The sequence below is a fragment of the Cibotium barometz genome, chromosome 34 (assembly GCF_041138505.1).
Source record: "Cibotium barometz isolate CiBa-2024 chromosome 34, ASM4113850v1, whole genome shotgun sequence".
Classification (NCBI taxonomy): domain Eukaryota; kingdom Viridiplantae; phylum Streptophyta; class Polypodiopsida; order Cyatheales; family Cibotiaceae; genus Cibotium; species Cibotium barometz.
The window spans coordinates 30684653-30705292 of record NC_141079.1 but is presented as its reverse complement, the minus strand read 5'-3'; the positions used below and the strand labels follow the sequence as shown (position 1 = coordinate 30705292).

Below are 20640 nucleotides of genomic sequence, written 5' to 3'. Positions count from 1 at the left end.
CCGCATATTTCGGTAATTAGTTTATGTGGATGCATATGTGTGCATGTGTAGTATGTATGTATGGATTATTATATGTTGTTGCTGTTGTCTTGGTGTGCTTCATTAATGACACTTTTGTCCAACAATTGAAGGTGCCAGAGGGGCTAGACAGCTACGTCCAGTCCTCAAGAGCTGCACAAACAAAGTGGTATATGAAGAGCTTTATTTTCGGATTTAGTAAATAGTCTCGTTTTAGCACAATGTCTTCATGTTGGCAGCAAATCTTGAGTTCTTATATCGAGCTTTTTGATATCCATCAATAGGTACAGTAAGCTGCTTACAACATGGAAAGCCGCTCAACCTCCTCCAAACAATGCCGAAGAAGCTTCCCAACTTGTGCTTCAAACACTCCGGGCCCATAGGAAGGCTGATGTTGAGGTTACAACAAGGCTGATTTGTTTTCAATTTGCTTGCATGTCTAAAGCAAAAGTTAAGAAAGGCTTTCAATTATGGGTGGATGAGTACTTGTCTTTTTCTATCAATTCAAGTGGTTGGGCGATGCAGGGTCTTCTATCTTTCTATGGTCTCCCTCCATCACCTGCTTCAGCAGTCGCCGTACCTGCTCCGGCTATTTTGGTCCCTGCCCCCGCAGCAGCCTACCCACAGGTGGCCATTGCCACTGCACCTTGGCCCAAGGGCGTGCAATACGAGCTGCACACTCTTCCTGTATATCTCAAACTCAACACTATTTCAATGTCCTTTTTGTACCACGATAAGTTCTGCACACACACACACACATGTGCTTGATCTTCACCCTTGCATATTGTTGAGTGAAAGGTGGACGGCAATGGTGTTGCTGATGGTGACACCCTCACCGTCTACGTGGATGCAAGCAATGATGCAAGAGAAGCAGCAGCTGTGCCTCTGCCTGTTCAAGACGCAGTAGCAAGATGGAGAACAGCCCAGCTACAACACAATCACAAGACGGCAGATGCATTGCAGAAGGAGATTCATAAAGCTGGCTATAAGTTGGATACCGCCTCCAAAAATGCAAATGCATCAATTGCACGTAAATATAAGGTTAGGCTAAGGTTAGCATCTAACCTTTAGCTTCAAAAGATTTATTAGATTGAATGCCTACGTGATGCACTTAATGTTTATCAAAGGACTTGCCATGCTGACTTTGACATAGGGGAATAGATGCACCAGAGAGCAGCATGCCGTTTGGGCCCGAAGCAAAAGCTATGCTTCAAAGCTTGGTGGAAGGCCAACCATTACATCTCCTTGTGTACACTGTGGATCTTTATGGTCGTATAGTAGCTGACATCTATTGCAGCAAGGGATTTGTCCAGGTTAGAACATCTTGTTAGACCACGCATCTGTTGTGAGAGGAGGTTCTCTTACTTTTTAAGGGTTTAAATGATGTGCTCATAACCATCAACTTGGCTGCCGTGCATGCACTTCTAGGAGATTCTTTTAAAGAATGGGGCATGTTGGCACTACGTTGCATACGATAAACGACAAGAATTGGCAAAGGTATTCAAGCTTTGCTTCTACCAATGTACTCATATATACGTTGGCTTTCATGACGATTAAGGCCTGTTTATGCTGTGTATTTAATTTGCAAATTCCTTCTCTCCAAATGTTCTCCCACGACCAATTGGGTCAACTAAGGACACCATTAGCATGATTAATGTATATTCTCAAGTTGAGAAGGTATATGCCAAGCCTCTAGAAAAGCATCTCATCTACTAGTGGTGAACTGTCCTTGACAGACATATACCCACTGCCATGCAGTCACATACCAGTAACCAAATCCATTATTCCATGTAGAATGGAAATGACATAACTCTAGTGTGAATTAAAGATTTCACCCAACCTTAGCCTGACTTTGATGTGAAGACAATAACATGAGCCCAAAGTATCCTTCAACATATCATCCAACCTCTGTTGATTTTCTTGTGATGTCCACTTACATGGTCCTCTTGCCAAAAATGTATAGGTTTGCATCCTAGGGGCTACAAGAAAGGCCAGGCTAAATGGCACATTGGTTCATCCACTGGGACCAAGTTCCGAGGGACCTGCTTCCTCTTCTAGAGCCCCTTCCGTAACCTCTGAATTGGGACTGATCAAAAATGGTCATTGCCCAATGTGTGCCTCTTCCTTGACCTTCTTCCTGTTGTTGGCTACCTATCGTGTGCTACAACTGCTACATTGTCGACATCATAGTCAAAGTCCTTAAACTAAGCTAGGCAGTGTTCTCCAAGCTGCCATTTAAGTGAAGGCAGCACTTAAGTGGTGCTCATATCTTTGTAGTAAAAGGGTCCACCAACCAAGCTACACAATGTGCCCAAGCTGCCAATTGAGTGGAGCTTGGTCTTGTGTGAAGCATGCAGAATTTTGGAGATGAGTTGTAAACTTGATTAAAGCATAATTCAGCACATAAACTTGACCACTTGCAGTGCACAAATGAAAGAGAGAGAAGCAGGAGAGAGTACACTGTATTAGGTCCCCTCCGAAGGGCCTCCACTGTGAAGGTGTATTTGCTTGTATTGGTGAATGAGTAATGGACTGACTGTTGGCTGCAAAACCACCTATGATTTTGGACCTCTACAGAGCACCCGAGAAGAGGACAAACAGACTGCCTTCTGCTGTACAATCTGCTCCTGATGTTTGTGTTAATCCTCTAGATGACCTCTACAAGCTGTGTTTTCTTTCCACAACAGGTCGCGTCTGTTTTCAGCACCTTTCCCTTGCATTTTATCTTATCTTGGACTGCCCAGGGTATGTGCACAAGCAAGGACTTATGGTAGAGAACTCAAATGATGAGGCAAGGCCTGGGAGCACCCTTATATGGTGAATATGGGGCTTTCTACTGGCTGAGTGGGTATATTGGTGGCCCTATGTGTGGGTGCCCTCTACGGCCTTCTGCCTGCCCAATAGCCTAGCCAACGGGCTGTTCACAGCCCATGGCCCCATGTAGCCACCATAATCCCTAATGGATGTTGCTAGTTTCCATTAATAAGAGGGGCTCACACACATACAAACTCCTGGCTTCAAGCCTAACGAGTGCTCAGAACATCATACTGTTAGCAATCATCGCCTGTCTGTACCATATTACTCAGCAGGGAGTGAGGGCCATTGTTGTGGGTGTGCCCGTCCGTGTAGGAGTTTCTCCATTTTTCCTCATTGTCCATATTTTCCCTGTTTTGCTGGTCGTGGGGGGGCTGTTTCTGCTGGCTGACTTGATCTGTCACTGGCCGACTGCTGATTTGCTGGCCGACTTGATCTAGGTGTTGGCGGACTGCTTTTATGCTAGCCAACTGGACATTATCCAATCATGGGCCCATTCAGGGGCTGTCGGCCCAGCTGCTACTGGCCAACTGGCTGCCCCTACTTGTATACATAGCATGTCATCCCTCCACACCATTTTGTACCGGATTCTGGTGTATATAGCAGAGTTTATACCACCTTCTTTCATTTCTATACTTCTGCTCTCAGTACTTTGTCTCATTTGCGCCGCCCATTTTGACATGGTATCAGAGCCCCAAGTGGCTTGAAGTGGCTTGAAGATTTAGAGACGATGAGAGCATTCGGGACTGCTGCGTTTGGTGCCGCTTCGAGTATTGTTGAGCTGTTCGGGATGTGGAGAAGAAGGTAGAAGGCGGCATCACTGTCCTTGCATTTATTTGCAGCCTCTTCTTCATATTTTTTTTTCCCACCCAACCTCCCTTCATAAGACCAAGTATTTGCTCGAGATGGCAGAGAAACGTGTGAAGATCCCCACCCTCCCGACGTTCCCGGTGGACCGACAGTTGGATGGGAACAACTATGGCATCTGGAAGGTAATGATGGAGTCTGTCTTGGAGTCTTTATGATTTGGCTGATTTCATTGTGGTTGGAGTTCCAAGGCCCAAAGTTGGAGGAGGAGCAGCTTTCACTATCCACCAAGAAAGAGCGGGAGGCTCAGGCACAGTTGTGGGATTGTGTCAATGTGCGTGTGCATTCTTTCATCTCCCTCAATTGCACACCCCAAGTGGTCAACCACATCAAACACATGACATTGGCCCGAGGGATTTGGCAGCATTTGGCTTCTTTGTACAATAGGGTATTGCCCATGAAGACAATTTCCTTGGAAATACAGATGCAAGTGATGAATCCTGCAAAGTCTTCGACGATGCGAGAGCACATCAACAAACTCCAGGCTCTTTAGCAAGAGGTTCTTCACGTTGGGAAGGAGATATCATCGGAGGATATGGCCATCACTTTGCTGTCTCATCTATCCCCTCAGTAGTCGACTCTCTATTCTTCTTTAATCACCAATGCGAGACTCAGCACCATTACATGGGAGGAGCTTGTGGCGATGGTTTTGGACCAGGAAGAACGGTTTTTGAACCCTCAACAAGGCGGAGGTTCTGAGGCTTTGACTTGCCAGCGAGATCGAAAGGCCGCAACAACAACAACAACAACAACAACAAGGGCAAAGGGAAGTCTTCACTAGCGAAGTCTTCTGAGAAGAAGCCCGACTTAGAGCGTGATGCTTTGAAGGCCGAGCGGACCTGTAACCATTGTGGCCAGAAGGGTCATTATTGGAGGAAATGTCCTCAATGGAGTAGCGAGAAAGGTGTTGATTCCTCAGCTGTGCAGCCGCAAAGATTCCGGCATTTGTGCACTCGGAGATTATGGACACCAAAGCTTCATCTTCTTTGAGCAGGGAGGCGGTTGGTCTCACAGTTGGCGATACTCGGGAGTGGATTCTAGACACTGGTGCTTCCATACACATGAGTCCGTCGTCCCGAGAGTTGTTACAAGATCTTCGAAGGCAAACAAGTCACATCTTTATTGGTGACAAATCCACTATCCTGATTCACAGTGAGGGCAGGTTGGAGATTGTTCTCGACATAGTCACAGGGGATGAAACGGACCCTTGGAATAAGGAGACACTGTCCCAGGAACACTTTGGGACGGGGACGGTCAGACGTCCCTAGCTAGGCGTCCCTCACAAGGGACGGCGTTCCGAGGACGGATCCAAGAGGGGACGGCTGTGAGGGACGGCTGCATGGGAACGCCCTAGGTTAATATTCAGGCAACGGTCACATTTTTGACCGTTTTTTTCTGGCCGTTTGGGGAGGGCTTTTCATGGGCCTTTAGCCTTGGCCCATAGGCCTTGAATCTTTGAGGCTTTGGGCCTTGGCCTCTCTCTTGCCTCCCTCCCTCTATAAGAAGACACACACACACACACTTCCTCTCACACTTCAAGCTTAAGCTTCACATGGGTTTATTTTCTCGCACATAAGGACCAAGCCTTTGCTCGGTTCAAGGATTGGCATGTTATGGTGGAAAAGGAGTCTGGATTGTAGGTGAAGACTGTTCCGGCTGACAAAGGAGAGGAGTTTTCTTCTAATGCTTTTGTGCGGTTTTGTGCGGAGCATGGCATCAAGCGGGAACTAGCCAATACAGCGTCGCCTTCAAAGAATGAAGTAGTTGAACGAAAGAACAAGACTGTGGTGGAGATGGCGAGGACGATGTTGGAGCATTGTGATCTTTCTCATTCACTCTGGGGAGAGGCTGTGGCTACAGCTGTCCATACCCTCAACCGAGCTCCGACGAATTCAATACCTAAGATGACTCCATTTGAGGCTTATTTTGGCAGGAAACCAGATGTCTCCCATTTCTGTGTTTTTGGGAGTGATGCCTATGTTCACATACCAAAGAAGCACAGGGGGAAGCTTGACTCAAAGTCCTAGAAGCTTGTTTTTGTGGGATACAACTCTCTTTTCAAAGGCTACAGGTTATGTGAATGAGGTTGTCAAGTGGGTCTACAAGACCAAGTATACGTCCAATGGATCCGAGGACAAGCAAAAGGCCAGACTGTGTTTAAGGGCTATGCTTAGCGGCCTGGCATCGACTATGAGGACACTTTTGCACCGACAGCTAGGATGACCACCATTTGGACAATTCTTGTCCTTTGCCTCTTCTCAGCAGTGGCCCGTGTATTAAATGGATGTGAAATCTGCGCTCTTGAATGGTGACTTGCAGGAGGAGGTGTACGTTGAGCAACCTCCAGGCTTTGAGACTCCGGGATCCAAAGGTATGGTTTACAGGTTACCGAAGGCCTTGTATGGTCGTAAACAAGCTCCCAAGGATTGGAATGTGGTATGGTCACCTTGATTATCCTCTATGTGGATGATCTTATTCTCATTAGCGGTCATGTGGAGCACATAGCTATGACAAAGATTGCCTTCTCATAGGAGTTTCACAATAACTGACTTAGGCTTTATTTCTTTTTGGGATTGGAGATTTGGCAGACCCAAAGAGGGTTCTTTGTTTCTCTGATCTCACCAGCGGTATGTTCATGAGTTGCCAGAGGCCTTTGGGATGGAGAATTGCAAGCCTATTTCATCTCCGATGGACCCAAATACCAAACTTACAATACATGATCCTTGTGAGCACGTTAATGCCTCCTTGTATCGGAAGCTTGTTGGTTCATTGATTTGGTTACTGAACACCAGATTGGACTCGAGTTTTTCAATAGGGCTGTTGAGCTCATTTATGCAAACACCTTTGAAGACTCATTGGGATGCAAGATTGTGGATCTTGCGGTATCTGCAGGGTACTGAGGATCTTGGAATCTTTTATAACACTGGAGGGGAAACAAAGGACCGAGTCAGTCTTCGAGTTTGGAGTGACACTGATTGGGAAGGAGATTTAGACACGAGGAGATCTACTTCAGGCTACGGCTTTACCCTTGGCTCAGGAGCTATTTCTTGGAGTAGCAAGAGGCAACCAACTATTGCCTTGTCTTCTGCTAAGGTAGAGTATCGGGCTGCTTGTGGTGCTGCTTGCGAGGTAGTGTGGTTGCAGAGGTTGCTTGGCGAGATTGGGTTTCCACAGAAGGAACCCAGGTCATCCAGTGCAACAACTAGAGCTGTATAGCTATTGCTCGGAACCCGGTCTTCCATGCCCAGACTAAGCACATAAGAGTTACAATATCACTTTGTTCGTGAGAAGATTTTGGCTAGTGACATCTTGCTTTATCTATTGTTCGACGGAGGACAATGCGGCGGACCTCTTCATGAAGTCTCTACCTTAGCAAATGCTCCATCAGCACTCCAGCTCACTGGGGTTGGTTCCACATCCAGGAGCTGAGAGGGGGTGTTAGTAGTCATCTCCTGTCTGTACCATATTACTTAGTAGGGAGTGAGTGCCATTGTTGTGGGTGTGCCCGCCCGTGTAGGAGTTTCTCCATTTTTGCTCATTGTCTATATTTTCCCCAATTTGCTGGTCATGGGGGGGCTATTTTTGTTGGCCGACTTGATTTGTCATTATCTAGTCGTGGACCCATTCAGGGGCTATCGGCCGAGTTGCTACTGGCCGACTGGCTGCCCCTACTTTTTGTACCAGATTCTCGTGTATATAGTAGAGTTTACACCACCTTCTCCTCTCTTTCATTTCTGTACTTCTGCTCTCAATACTTTCTCTCATTTCCATTGCCCATTTTGGCACATACATCATTCAAAAGCGATACATTGGTATGCAGGATACATTCACCTTCTTGAGAGTCCGCTGCACCGAGTGCAAATGCGGTCATATGGTACCCACCTGGAATGTTGGGAGGTACCAGGTTCTCATTCTTTGGTATTCACCGGATTGTGGTCTTCGTCCGCTTAGGTGGATGACGAAACTAACAAGACCGTTAGATGCTTCTGTCCCTTGGTTTTCTTCTTTAGCTCATGAGTTCTTAATAAAGTTGGGAGGAAGCGGAAGCACATGTAGGAGAGAGAGAGAGAGAGAGAGATGAGAAGAGGGCAAGAGAGATTGCAGAGATTGCAGACAAGATCACTTTATTCAATAGCAAAGAAGGTTACAATGGCGATACACAGCTAACAATGTGCTTGGAAATGGATGAGATCAATAGAGAGGAAGGGGGCCTTTAAATAGGGATCCAGTATGTAGGCCAACTTGCATTAAGACCAATGACTTACATAAAATGCCCAATAATAAGGCCTTGTCCCACAACACACACATGAGGTGCACAATATTCTAACACCCCCTCTGCAGCTCATAGTGTGCAGAAGTCTGAAGAAGATAAGCTGATGAAGATGCAACCATGGGCACTGTCATGTGCACACCTGTGCCATGGCTAATCCTCAGCATGAACATCATTAATCCCTGATTAATATAGGGGTTAGGACATCATTTAGAGCATCATCAGTAGCGTCTGTTACATGCGGAAGCTCTAGGAGTCTTCTTTCAGCCCTAAACACCATCTTGGAACATGTTGATGCAAAACGCATGCAGAAGAGAGAAGAGAGAAAAAGATAGCTGAGTATTCAATATATTCCATAGTACAAAAAGGTACATACAATCTTGCAGCCATAGGATGCCTTCATGAAAAGGTGTGTAACCTAATCTAAATCCTAGTCTAACGATCCAGCCCAATGCTGGACTAAATGATCTAAAGCGATGAGCATTATTGCCTTTTATAGGCCTTGGAATGAACTAATGGACTGGCTGACTGCTAGTCGGCCAGGTCCTGGACAAGTATGCTGCAGCCGATAGGTGTCCTTTCATGAATGCGCTGGCCGACAGACCCTATAATGTCCTCCATTAGTCACTCCTTTGCCAACACAGTAGCACCTGCTTCAAATTCAGGTTCTGATCTATCTCTTTATCTTGTTGCCCCTTTAGGAACAGTTCTGGTAATAGCCAGTGCATGTCTTGCATATGACATCCCCCTCTACTAAACTTGATGACGGGATTCCAATCTGTGTTCTTGGATGATTGTCATCATCCCATTATCTATTCACGGAGTCCCCCTATCATCCTTCCCTCTCTGGCAATGAAAACCCAGCCCGGTCTCCAAATCCACTCTAACTCTGATGAAGATCTGTGCATCTGTTCCATCCTGTCCCCTTTCCATTCTTGCCCTGTCCTTGAACACTCTCTAGTCTTCTTTCCTGAGTATTGAGTCTGGCACTCTCACTCCACCCCTTGGAGCGTCATCCTCCCCTAATACAAACTGCCCACCATGAACTGGACACATCATTGCAAGCAGTCACATGATAACCAGTCAATCAGTCTCAAACAAGCAGAGATGCATGCACCTGCATAATGCAATGGATATATCTCCCATTCTTGGAACCTATAAATAGAAGGTCTTCCCGAGCACAAAACTGGCTCAATGGGAAGCCTAAGACTGGGATCCATGATAGTGGGTTCCACGTTCTGGCCACACTAAGGGTGACACAAGGCCTCACCTCCCATACGTGACACGAGTCTTGGCCTCAGTACAGGCGACGAGAAGCTCCCTGGCCTCCCGTACTTTGGCACGAAATAGGGAAAAGCCACTTGGGCAGCCAAATGGTGACAAGGTGAGGGACCTTGTTGGCAAATTGGAACGGGCTGCGAATTCTGTCGCAAACCCCAAAACTCGTCCTCAAGTTAATCAGATAGTGCAGTGGTAAAAACCATCATTTTAGGTCTGCAACAAATCAGTCCCATTTGTAGTCCGCAACAACACCGAGTGTGATCGTTCTACCAAACAATGACGTCTCCTGTCAAACAACACTTAGCCAAAGTTACCTTTTCAAAAATAATGTAACCAAGAATGCCAAGAATACACGGCACTAGGTAGGATCGATTTTACCAAAGGTTGAAGGAGCCGGTGTTGTCTTGCAGTCGAGGGCAAGGAGGAAACGGCCATGTCCTCCTGTCGCCATGCAGTATCTTTAGCCGCTTGCTCTCTTCACAGGTTCTCAGTTACCTTTTGTTGCTGCTCCCAGTCACGTTGCTGAGCGACGAACTGTAGCTCCATCTGGCCCAATCGCCATCTTGTGAGCCTCCTGCTTAAGCTTTTGCTGCTCAAGAACAAGTTACAAAAGCATGCTTCAGGGATAAAGAAGAAGAGAGATTAGAGAAGGGGTCAGGTGCGGTCGGCGTGGTTATTGGACAGCCTCGCCAGGGTTACAAAAGCGTTCTCAATTACAAGATCCTCCCAAGAAATCACCTAAATCACAAGCTAAACACAACCAACATAGAAGGGTGCAGCAAGCTCACCACCCAACCACAGTCCGCACCCGCATACCTCCCCCCGAGCCAAGTTTCTGACAAACTGCTGCATTGCTATGTTGAGCTCCATCATGGCAAACAAAGAAAGAACATGTTATGACCCCCTTAAAGATAGACCTTCTCTCAAGGATACATGCCACATGATCTGTACTCCCAATGCTGTGCAAACAACATAGACACAGTCCATCTAGGGCCTCTAATAAGCTGTCGACATAGATGGTTGTATCATTTCTACACATGAAAAGCTCTTGCTCAGCTCTACTGAAGGGATTAAGGCCCACCAATCCCATAGTCGGAGCTCACACAAAACAGCCTAGCATCTCTGCAACAAAAGCCCCAGTAAACTGTGCCCCAATTCTGCCTCTCCTTGTGATCCTCCACCAGCAACCTGACCTGTGGGTTTATGTAAAGAGATGCCATCCTCCACCCAAGTTATCCATGATCAAGTCAGGCTACTTAAATTGCAGTCTCTGGATCCAATTACGTCATCATCCACCTCTTGCATGCGCCCTGACGCACACAAACACACAGTTTGCAGTCTCTGGATCCAATTACGTCATCATCCACCTCTTGCATGCGCCCTGATGCACACAAACACAGTGCACACACATAAAAACACTTAGATTATTAAAAGGAGGTGTTGATGCAGCTATGGAACTATCCATGGGACCAGCAATGCGGTAGAGCAATTGGTGAAGCGTGTGTGTGTGTGTTTGGGGTAAGGTCTCATGATCAAGTCTTACTTCCAGCTCCTGCTCCTGCTTGGTACAAATAAAAATCTGGCATTACAAAAAAAAAAACTATCCATGGGCTTTTCACATTGTGCCCTCTAGTTAGAGGGTAACCCATAGACTAAAAGGACCCGTCCAAAGAGGGTAACCTTCAACCCATTAACCCCAACACTGGCTATTTTAATTAAAGTATGGTCAAAACATTGAAGTAAGCTTTAGACTCAAGTTCAATTAGGTTACAAAATTGAGACTTGTACTCATAGAAAGACTTGAGAGCTTTTTTTATTTGATTGCTTGAAAGCGACCCCTTGTATATAAGGTGGGTACATCTTGGCTTTGTTAGCTCATGTGGACAATTTCTGCTTGCTCATGTGGCAGCTTGCTAGGCTTACACTCACTCCCTACCTTCCTTGTACTCATGGCACCATATTTCTCAACACTCCCCTCTTGGTGTCATATTCTTAGGATACTACAAGGTGGTTGGATGTGAGATTTACAACTCCAATACCCCCCTAGGTGCTTGATTTGCTACTCTTAAACGGTAAGGTTTGGTTACAACAAGTCATCACCTCCCCTTAGTGCTAACATAGCTATTGGTAATGTATGGTGGAACCAATAGAAGTGAAATGAGATGGGTGTCTACTCATCATTTGGTGACCCCTTTAGGCGTGTGTGTGATGTTATTATGTGGCAGTGGGAGGAGGAAGCTCGTGTGAAAAGATTAGGATTATGGGCTGAACGAAATCCAGAAAAACCTTGGGAATATCGAAAAGACAACAAACGAAACAGATGAATTTTTGGTACATTACCTTTTTCCCCCTATATTTCATTAAACTCTAGATTCTAGAGATAAGATATGTTAGGACATGTGTGCATGCACATGTGAGCATGTATATGTACACGCTTATACACATATATGTGTGTGTGTGTGTGTGTGTGTGTGTGTGTGAGAGAGAGAGAGAGAGAGAGAGAGAGAGAGAGAGATGTGGAGTGGGGGGAAAGACATGAGACAGTACATACTTCATACTTTAGTTACTTTTTTTGAGAGGAGGTTCATTTCTTTAATCGAACCCCTTGTGGGATGGGGTGTCATTAGTTTTCATCTCACACGTGCATTGTAGACCATGAATGCTTTATCACTAAACTAACTCTTCTGCCCCTACGATACTTTAGTTACTTTTGTCACCTTTGTTAGGTGTTATTATAACTATTTTCTCTAATTGCAAAATTGGCATGCTGCACACATGATGCACATAAAGCATGTGCACATGTTGTTTTCTTGAATAGAATAACCTTGAAATATCTATAAAACAAAATATCAAATAATATACCAATCTAGGTTGAGTGTGAAATAGTTGGACATGTGTAAAAAATACAACTATTAAGTGTAAAATAGTTGACTTATACATTAAAAAAATAACTATTTACCTAGTATATGCAACGATAATACTAATTTAGAAGAAATGCCTTCAAACACCATCATTTAGCACAAATAGTTTTTACATCTACTACGAGGATCCATGGAATTTAAACTATTTCATGATATAGATGCTCCTATATTAATTCATATCTTTATGACATAGATGCTCCTATATTAATTCATATCTTCATGACATAGATGCTCCTTCTTCATGATATAGATGCTCCTATATTGAGTGCATCTATATCTTCATGATATAGATGCTCCTATATTGAGTGTAAAATATTTAGTAAAAAACAAACTATTTAACTAGTATATGCAATGATACTACTAATTTAGAAGAAATTCCCTTCAGACACAATCATTTAGCACAAATAGTTTTTACATCTACTATGAGGATCCATGGAATTTAAACTATTTCATAATATAGATGCTTCTATATTAATTCAAATCTTCTGTAATAAGATGAAGCCTTTTAGAATATTGATCAAAACATATGAAGGACTCTAATGGTGAAGATGAAGCCTCTCTGTAAGTCTAGAATATTGATAAAAAAACAAATGAGGGACTCTTATAGTAGTGAAGATGATCATGTATAAACTCCATTAAGGTTGAGGCTCTATTTCAAAAATTAATTGTGCTTGATGATATTGTTTGCTTTAATAAGTTGTTGTTTCTATTAAACTAGTTAACAATATGGTGAATATTATCATTTTATTAATTTGTTTAGAACTGAGGGACATTCTGGTATGCCATACTTAAAGCTAAGGAAATTATTCTGGGTAATCTTCACATGCTTTAAGTAGTGCCAAATGAGTTGGTTATGGTGTATTTATGTGGGTTATTTTGAGTTGGAAGCATTTGCAAGTACTTCTAACAAAATGTTTTGTTGATGACTTCACCATACCATTTGTCTTCATGTATTTATACAATTAGCTTGTAAAAAATGTTTCATGAATGTGCAGCTTGGAAGAAATTGTCATTGAATATGGCTCATTAGAGCATTCGAGTCCATGTAAGAAAGCCCAAAGTGGGCCTTGTTTAGTTTTGATAAAAGGTACAAACAAGTTGCCTAATTGAGTTTTTCGCTTTTTATGTAAGCCCACAACCTTGGGAAGTCTTTCAAATTATTCCTTAACTATCACATGCCTAAAATGGTTCAATTTTTTAAGTAGATTTAATATTATATTTATTAGAGGTAGCTTGAGTCTACAGGGATATTGTATTCTAAACTCCACTAATATGAGTTTGAGTCTACAGAGGTAGCTTGAGTCTACAGGGATATTGTATTCTAAACTCCACTAATATGAGTTTGTTTTTTTATATTTTGTAAAAAAAATAGCACAATAAACCCTTTTTAACAAAAAAAAATTATAGTCTTAATATTGAACTAGACAAGGGGTATAATTGTTGAGAAAATAGAAATAAGTTTCTCAAGTTTCTAATAGAGAAATATAAAGCATGTGGTTCCTAGATCAAAAACTATAGATGTTTAGATTGATGAATCCTTATATCCTAAGGATCCATTAAAACAAAGTTCTCCTACATTTTCAAAACCAACTCCTATTTTAGAAAATGTTGGAATAAATTGAAAAGGGTATTGAGAAGTGTTCAAAATTGTTAAGAAAAATCTAGAGAAGAAAAGATCACGAATAGTCCACTTTCAAACCCAACATATGTTACAAAAAATCTAGAATATTGCTACTTTCAATTAGTTTTCTAATGTGGCCGCATTCATAATGTAAAAATGTAGCTTCAATGATTAAATTCTCTTGAATATTTGATTGGATGCACATACACCTTATTAGAATGAAGATTTCGTAGATTTGAGGTAGTTATGTATGGAAGCTTCAATGATTCATCTACAAAAAAAGAATTTCACGTCCATGGGAATTTTTTTTAAAAATGTCCTTACTAATCAAGCTAATTCCCTTTCAACTCACTAATCTTAAAAATGGTGATAGAGAACACTAGCTTTGCAAATGAGAACATTAATCCTAATTCGGGGATTCCAATTAATCCGACATCGACACATGGAGACACTCAAGTACTTAGTAACAGTAGTAGAAATGGTGCACAAAGAAGAAGATATGATACTTACCATCTTCATGTGGACATACAATCTGAGTACTAGCCCCACTGAAGAAATGCAACAAGACATTTTATTTATCCCATGAGAAAAAAGAACAAAGGAGGAACAATGGAGAGAGCCATTTGGACTTGTGGACTAATGGATCAATGTATCCCAGGGATCCATTTACAAATACACCACCTCCATTTTCAACATTACTAACCTATTACATTTAATAGGTGATGGTAGACAGGGTTTGTTGGGTTACGCTCAACACTTGGAAGCAAAAGCAATAGTTGCAAAACAACAGAGGGATTTACTATAGAAGGAAAGTACTAAAATAAAGCAACTAAATAGGTTGTATGCACAGAAGCTTATGGCGAACAAAGAAAAAATTCAAGACTTGGAGAAGAAGATCGATACTTTGAGGACAAAGGACACAGCATTAGGGCCACATAAAAGGAGAAGGTGACTTAGCAACATAGAGAAAATGAAAGTTGGAAGTGGAGGGATAAAGAAGCGAGTACATGTTGTGAGGTAATGTAGATTCTCATTTCATATATTATTGTTTTATAATTAGGTCATTTGTTTGAAAGTAGGCATTATTAATCAATGATATTGTTCTATTTGAAGATCTTTACTTCATCCAGAGTCCAATGCACATTCCAAAGCTGGAGTACATTATAGTCATTTGGTACCAAAAAGAATATTGGAAGAGATGTTGGATCAAAAGAAGTTTCAAAAAATCAATGAGAAGCATGTGTCTTTCTTTATGAATAGGAACCAGCTTGATGCAACTCAGGTGCAGGCAATTTTGGATGAGACTGGCATCTCTCAGAGCCAAGGATATAATAAACTTTTTAAAGCACTAGCAGAGAAATGTCAAAGTAAAAAGTATAAAGGCTCGTTACTACCAAAACCAATGCAAGCAAAGTATGCATGCCAACGTGTGAACTCAGAGGTGTTTGAGAAGCTTGGTTCACCAATACATATAGAAGCAACATATGTTGCTAAAGATAGAGAGGTAGTCTTTAACTAGCACAACAACATCTTCTTTGATCTTGAAGCTTTACAAAGGTACGTAATTCAGTTCTTTGAGATTGGTCAAGAAGAATGTGGCAGAGTTTTGAAATTTGTTTTACAACTGGATGAGTGTGAGATTTTAAAGAACAGAAAAATGGAGAGGGTTACTATCACTCTAATGAACAGGGCCTTAAACCCATCAATAACAAAAGATGATACACGATATTTTAGTGTCCAATCAGAGAATAACATATTTTCACTTGGGTCTTTTGAGGTATCTCCTTAATCATTGAATATTATTGTGTATTACATTGAATTAAATCGAACATGAAATCTATATTAAACATGAGTTGCTCGACAATGACACAGGTGGATAAAGAAGACTTTGAAATTTTACATTGGGTGCTTCATCAAACTACAATTCCATCACTGATTAGTGAGCAAAGAAATGGAAGGGTACTTCATGTGGATGGTCTCAGTGACTATACAGTGGAGTGGCACATGGCAAGTGATTTGAAGACTCAAAAATGCATGTATAACATTAGCAAAGGTGCAAATGCAAAGAGTCCATGTCTTTATTGCATGTCAAGTGCCAAGGCTTTAGATCGTGTGCAATGGAACAAAGCTCCAAATAGGCATTTAAAAGATGGAAATTTGAAACCAGTGCTTGATATTCCTCTATCCAGAGTACACATATGCACATTGCATGCATTGTGCAGAATAATAGAGAAGATGGTGTATTTGTACATATGTTTTGCATGGACATTAAAGCCTCCAAAAGAATATTTAAAAGCGATCAAAGCAATAGAAGACGTGGTATCAGACATTGGCTTACATGAGGGCCATGTCAAAATTGAGGAGGACAAAAAGAGGTCACAGGGGGGCAGCAAGTCACCAACATAACAATCAATAGGTGGTGTCAAAGCTAGAAGATTTTTGTCATATTGCCTCAAAGACAGCCAATATAGGAACATGAAAAACATGTTTAATCGATGAAAGATCTCCATAATGCAGTCAAGGACAACGCAAATGGAGGTGTAATCTAAAATCGAAAGGCAGATGTGTGGATTTCACTTGACAAAATCTTTGAATTCATGGAGAAAAAGAAATGGAGCAACAATGAGCTTAAATTATTTGGAAACATATTAGAGACTTGGAAGAAGGCATTTATTGCAGCATGGGGTGATCAACGCGTAACTCATTACATGGTAATAACTTAAAAGACTTAAAAGAATCTCAATACTTCGAGTCTAATTTATACATACATCTAATTTTGTTCTATCTTATTGATTGCAACATATACTTTATAATCATACACTGTACTTTGTAAAGACATACAATTCATTGTCAATATGGTCAACTCAAGGCATGGAGAAGTCACATGAATATTAAAATGATGCATTATATATGTTAATAATACATAATCAAATTGGTATGCCATAGTAAAACTGGGCATACAAGAAAGGCATACAAGAAAGTGACAAGTCCACGTATTCATCCTCATTGTATTGATTGGCTTCCAATGGGATTATACTCATAGGTGCTACATCAAAAGGAACAAGGGATGTACTAGCCGAAAATATTTCCTTTTTGGCCTCTACCCTCTCCTCTTCTGCAGCATCGATAACAAAATGAAAGAAAAGGGGGTCAGTAAAAACAAGCTATAAGGCACTACAAGAATACCTTCTTTAATGATGATGACGACGAGGATAGCGGTAGGGGAGCTCGACACCAAGGCAATGGCAAGGTAGAGGTTAGACGATGGCCACACAGAGTGACATGGCGATACAGAGCGACGCCGATGCAAAGGGACAACGCGAAGGGCAGAGAGCTCGACACCAAGGTGATGAAGGAACTCCACGTGACTGAATGTCCCGAGGGAGATTCGGCCCATTATAGACCCTTGTGGTGGTCTTAGCACCATGTGTGTGGTGTTTACTGATCACTAATGGCATTTATAAGGTCTCATGCATGAATGACATGTCAATATGGTAGGTACACCTCTCCTATTGGCTCCTTATAGTTAGAGATTGATTGTGAATATGCAACCGAGAGAGAGAGAGAGAGAAATCATGAATAGGTTTACAAAATGAATATGTAAGAAGAGGAGAGAGAGAGAGAGAGATTATGAATGAATGCATGAATGACACGTCAATATGGTAGGTACTTCTCTCCTACATGTGTTTGATTTATTTTATTTTATTTCCCGTACAATGTGGTCTTAGCACCACTCGTACTAATTATAAGTGGGAATGCAAAATGGTAGGTACTCACTCCTCTCCTTCATGTGTTTGATTTATTTATCACAGTGCCCTATTGCTTTTGCCTCCACATCGATCACCATCACCATTTGCCTCCTCATCGAGGGTTTATTGCCAGCATCTTCTCCTCCATGGTCTCTTGCACTGACCCCTCTACCTACTCTCTTGACTATCAAATATGGTCCATAATACCGATGAGCCAACTTTGGGTTGGAAGACCCTTTGAGGATATTGTGATGGCTCTTAGGAAGATTAACACATAATCACCTTCCTTGAACTCCACTTCACGTCTATGCTCATCTGCATTTGCCTTCATGACTTCGTAAGCCTTCTTCATGTTGTCCTTGCATAATTGAAGAAGCTATCTCATCCTCCTTTCCAACTCATCCTTGGCTAAAGGATTAACCATTTTATCCTCATGAAAGGCAATGGATGGCACATGCACTTGATAACCATAAAGAGCTTCAAAAGGTGACATCCCAATACTCAAATGCTTGCTGGAATTATGGCAAAATTCAGCAAGATAGAGCCATTCATCCCATGATGCTTGCATGTCATGACAATAGTGCCTCAAGTACACTTCAAGCCATTTGTTTGTGCACTCCATTTGCCCATCCGTTTGAGGGTGATAGGCTGTAGATAGAGGGAGTGATTTGAGTACCCAAGTTCTCATACAAAGTCCTCCAAAAAGTGCCCATAAACTTGGTATCTGATCACAAACTATATTGAGTGGCAACCCATGTATCTTGAATACATGCTCCATAAATTGCTTGGCAATGTGAGAGGCTCCATATGTAGTCTTGGAAGCAATGAAATGGGTTGATTTGGTAAGTCTATCCACCACCACAAAGACTTGATCCCATCCATGCTTCGTCTTTGGTAGACCCGTGTGATGAAGTTTATAGAAATGTGAGTCCATTTCCCATCCAAAATTACATTTCAACCAAAATTCAAGAATCATCATTTTTCAATCAGAATCCAAATCAACTCATCAACCAGAATTTAAAAATCATATCAACCACATTCGAATTCATCATCTGGATAGTATTTATGCTTACAATTTTAAGTCTTAGATTTACTCGTATATACTGCAAGTAAAGAGCTACAGTTATACCCTCGGTATATACGGGTAGTCACGGTCCTCGAAACTATAAGGTAAATACCATCATGTCTAGGTCTCAAGCAAGTCAAGGATTCCATGCAATTGCAGTACTTTCATCTGAAGACCCAATTACCAATTTATGAATTGCAGTCTGTGTAACAATTTGTATGAATTTTATCATACAATTACAACCTTTTACTGCTGCTACATAAATTTTTGATATTTTTGGCTTCTCGGTTGATCCACATTAGTCAATTTGCTCTGATACTAGCTGTAAGATCCCTGTCCCCACCGCGCAACGAATTCAGGGGTGCTAGCAACGGAAGTAGCACTTCTTGCGCGGGGCAGGGTTCCTCACTCAGGGCCTCGCCCACGGATACCCGGACAAGAGACTAATCCAAAATTGAACCCAGAAAAATTTTCCCTTGCCTGGAAAGCATGGGCGATTCCTCCAGGATAATTTTTCTCTAACGTAGTCAAAAGCCTTAACTAACTGAACTGATCTGACCGAACCCGTAAGTCCCATAGTCAGATCAGGGAAAAGATTGCACTTGGATCATAGAGACCAACGTTTTTCCTCATTGAGAGGCACAGCCGTTGATTCTTTTCCATAGAACAATTTTTGTCCGAAATTTACTTCATCTATCGTACCATAACAGAATTGAGTCTCAATTTAGGGATCCTTAATTCCAATCATTCTTTCATCAGTGTACCTATGGCATCATTGGCGCTCACCACCTGTCCACTCAGGGGGCCTTTTCCTAGCTCATAGAGTAACCAGTAATATATTCACATATCAAAATAGAATCCCCGTTGAAGATCAGTAAGGTCAACCAACGGATCCATATAAAAGAGCCATGGACTCATCCGTTGAGGACCAGTATGGTCAATCAACCAGATCCATGCCCGAATTCAAAAAATAACTCTTACTCCTTGTTCCAATATCTTCCTTGATGCACGTATATATATATGTATATGTATATGTATATGTATATGTATATGTGTATGTATATGTATATGTATATGTTTATATATATGTATACAAACCACTTGACAATTGGTGACTACCCTTATTCCTTCATGACACACATTCCAAAACAAACTTCTTTACATCTCTCCACATGCCTTTCCAATAGAAGCTTTTGCTCGCTTTGTCAAATGTCTTGAGTACACCAAGATGACCCGAAAGTGGTGAAGAATGAAGCACCTTGGGAATGTAAGATGAGGTAGGAACCAAATACACCTTATCCTTGTGCCATAAGAGACCATTCCGAAGCTTATAATAATGAGGAAAATCTTCACCCTCTCCTTGCTATAATTTTCTATAAATATGGGTAGCATTCTCATTGACAAGATACTCCTCTTGAATCCCTTTGATCCATTCACTATACACTTTCATAATTGATGTCATAGTGCAAGCCCACATTCTAGACAATGCATCCACTACTACATTGTCCTTTCTCGGAGTGTAGGATATCTCAAAGTCATATCCTTGGAGAGTAGCCAACCACCTCTTTTGTTTGGGAGAAAGATTGGGTTGGGAGAGGAAAAATTTCAGCAGCCTATGATCACTTCTCACCTTGAAATGAGCACCATAAAGATAGTGATGCCATTTCTTAATTGCATGAAGTATAGCCAACATCTCTTGCTCATAAACATGCAATTCCATATCCTTCTTGGAAAGCTTCCTACTCTTAAATGTAATGACACCATGCTCTTGATATAAGAATGCTCCAAGACATTTTCCACTTGTATCCGCTCTCACATAGAATGTCTTTGTGTAAAGTCCGGATAAACAAGAATAGGAGATGATGTAAGCAAGGCTTTGAGCTCATTAAAACTCTTGTCAGCAGTGGCATCCCAAAAGAAAGCTTCCCTCTTGAGTAGATCGGTAAGAGGTGCCGCAATAGATGCATAATGCTCCATAAATCTTCTATAAAAAGAAGATAGCCCCAAAAATCCTCTCAATTGAGTTGCATTGC

At 41.9% G+C, this 20640-nt stretch overlaps 2 protein-coding genes and 1 pseudogene across 2 annotated transcripts in view; 2 read left to right on the top strand and 1 right to left on the bottom strand.

Moving 5' to 3' along the window:
- Nucleotides 1–13356, top strand: part of LOC147618901 (staphylococcal-like nuclease CAN1) — a 14716-nt gene extending 1360 nt beyond the window's left edge. Inside the window, exons 3-9 of the mRNA XM_086774379.1 lie at nucleotides 132–187; nucleotides 303–417; nucleotides 544–705; nucleotides 817–1070; nucleotides 1172–1331; nucleotides 1447–1515; nucleotides 13167–13356. Of these exons, the coding sequence (XP_086630505.1) occupies nucleotides 132–187; nucleotides 303–417; nucleotides 544–705; nucleotides 817–1070; nucleotides 1172–1331; nucleotides 1447–1515; nucleotides 13167–13187 (837 nt within the window). The 3' untranslated portion in view covers nucleotides 13188–13356. The remainder of the gene's footprint in view (nucleotides 1–131; nucleotides 188–302; nucleotides 418–543; nucleotides 706–816; nucleotides 1071–1171; nucleotides 1332–1446; nucleotides 1516–13166) is intronic.
- On the bottom strand, nucleotides 8199–10724 carry LOC147618902 (uncharacterized). Its single transcript, XM_086774002.1, has 2 exons — nucleotides 10039–10724; nucleotides 8199–9839 (listed from the first exon to the last, which is right to left on the bottom strand). The coding sequence occupies exons 1-2, from the start codon at nucleotides 10338–10340 to the stop codon at nucleotides 9728–9730; spliced, it is 414 nt and encodes a 137-aa protein (XP_086630128.1). The 5' UTR covers nucleotides 10341–10724; the 3' UTR covers nucleotides 8199–9727.
- A 1406-nt stretch (nucleotides 13357–14762) lies between the features above and the next one.
- Nucleotides 14763–16930, top strand: LOC147618900 (uncharacterized; annotated as a pseudogene).
- The last annotated feature ends 3710 nt before the right edge of the window (nucleotides 16931–20640 follow it).

Coding starts and splice junctions, on each gene's coding strand:
- LOC147618902 (XM_086774002.1), bottom strand. CDS start 10,340: ATGGGATTGGTGGGCCTTAATCCCTTCAGTAGAGCTGAGCAAGAGCTT. Junction 9,840..10,038: donor GTGCGGACTGTGGTTGGGTG/GTGAGCTTGCTG, acceptor GTTCTTGAGCAG/CAAAAGCTTAAGCAGGAGGC.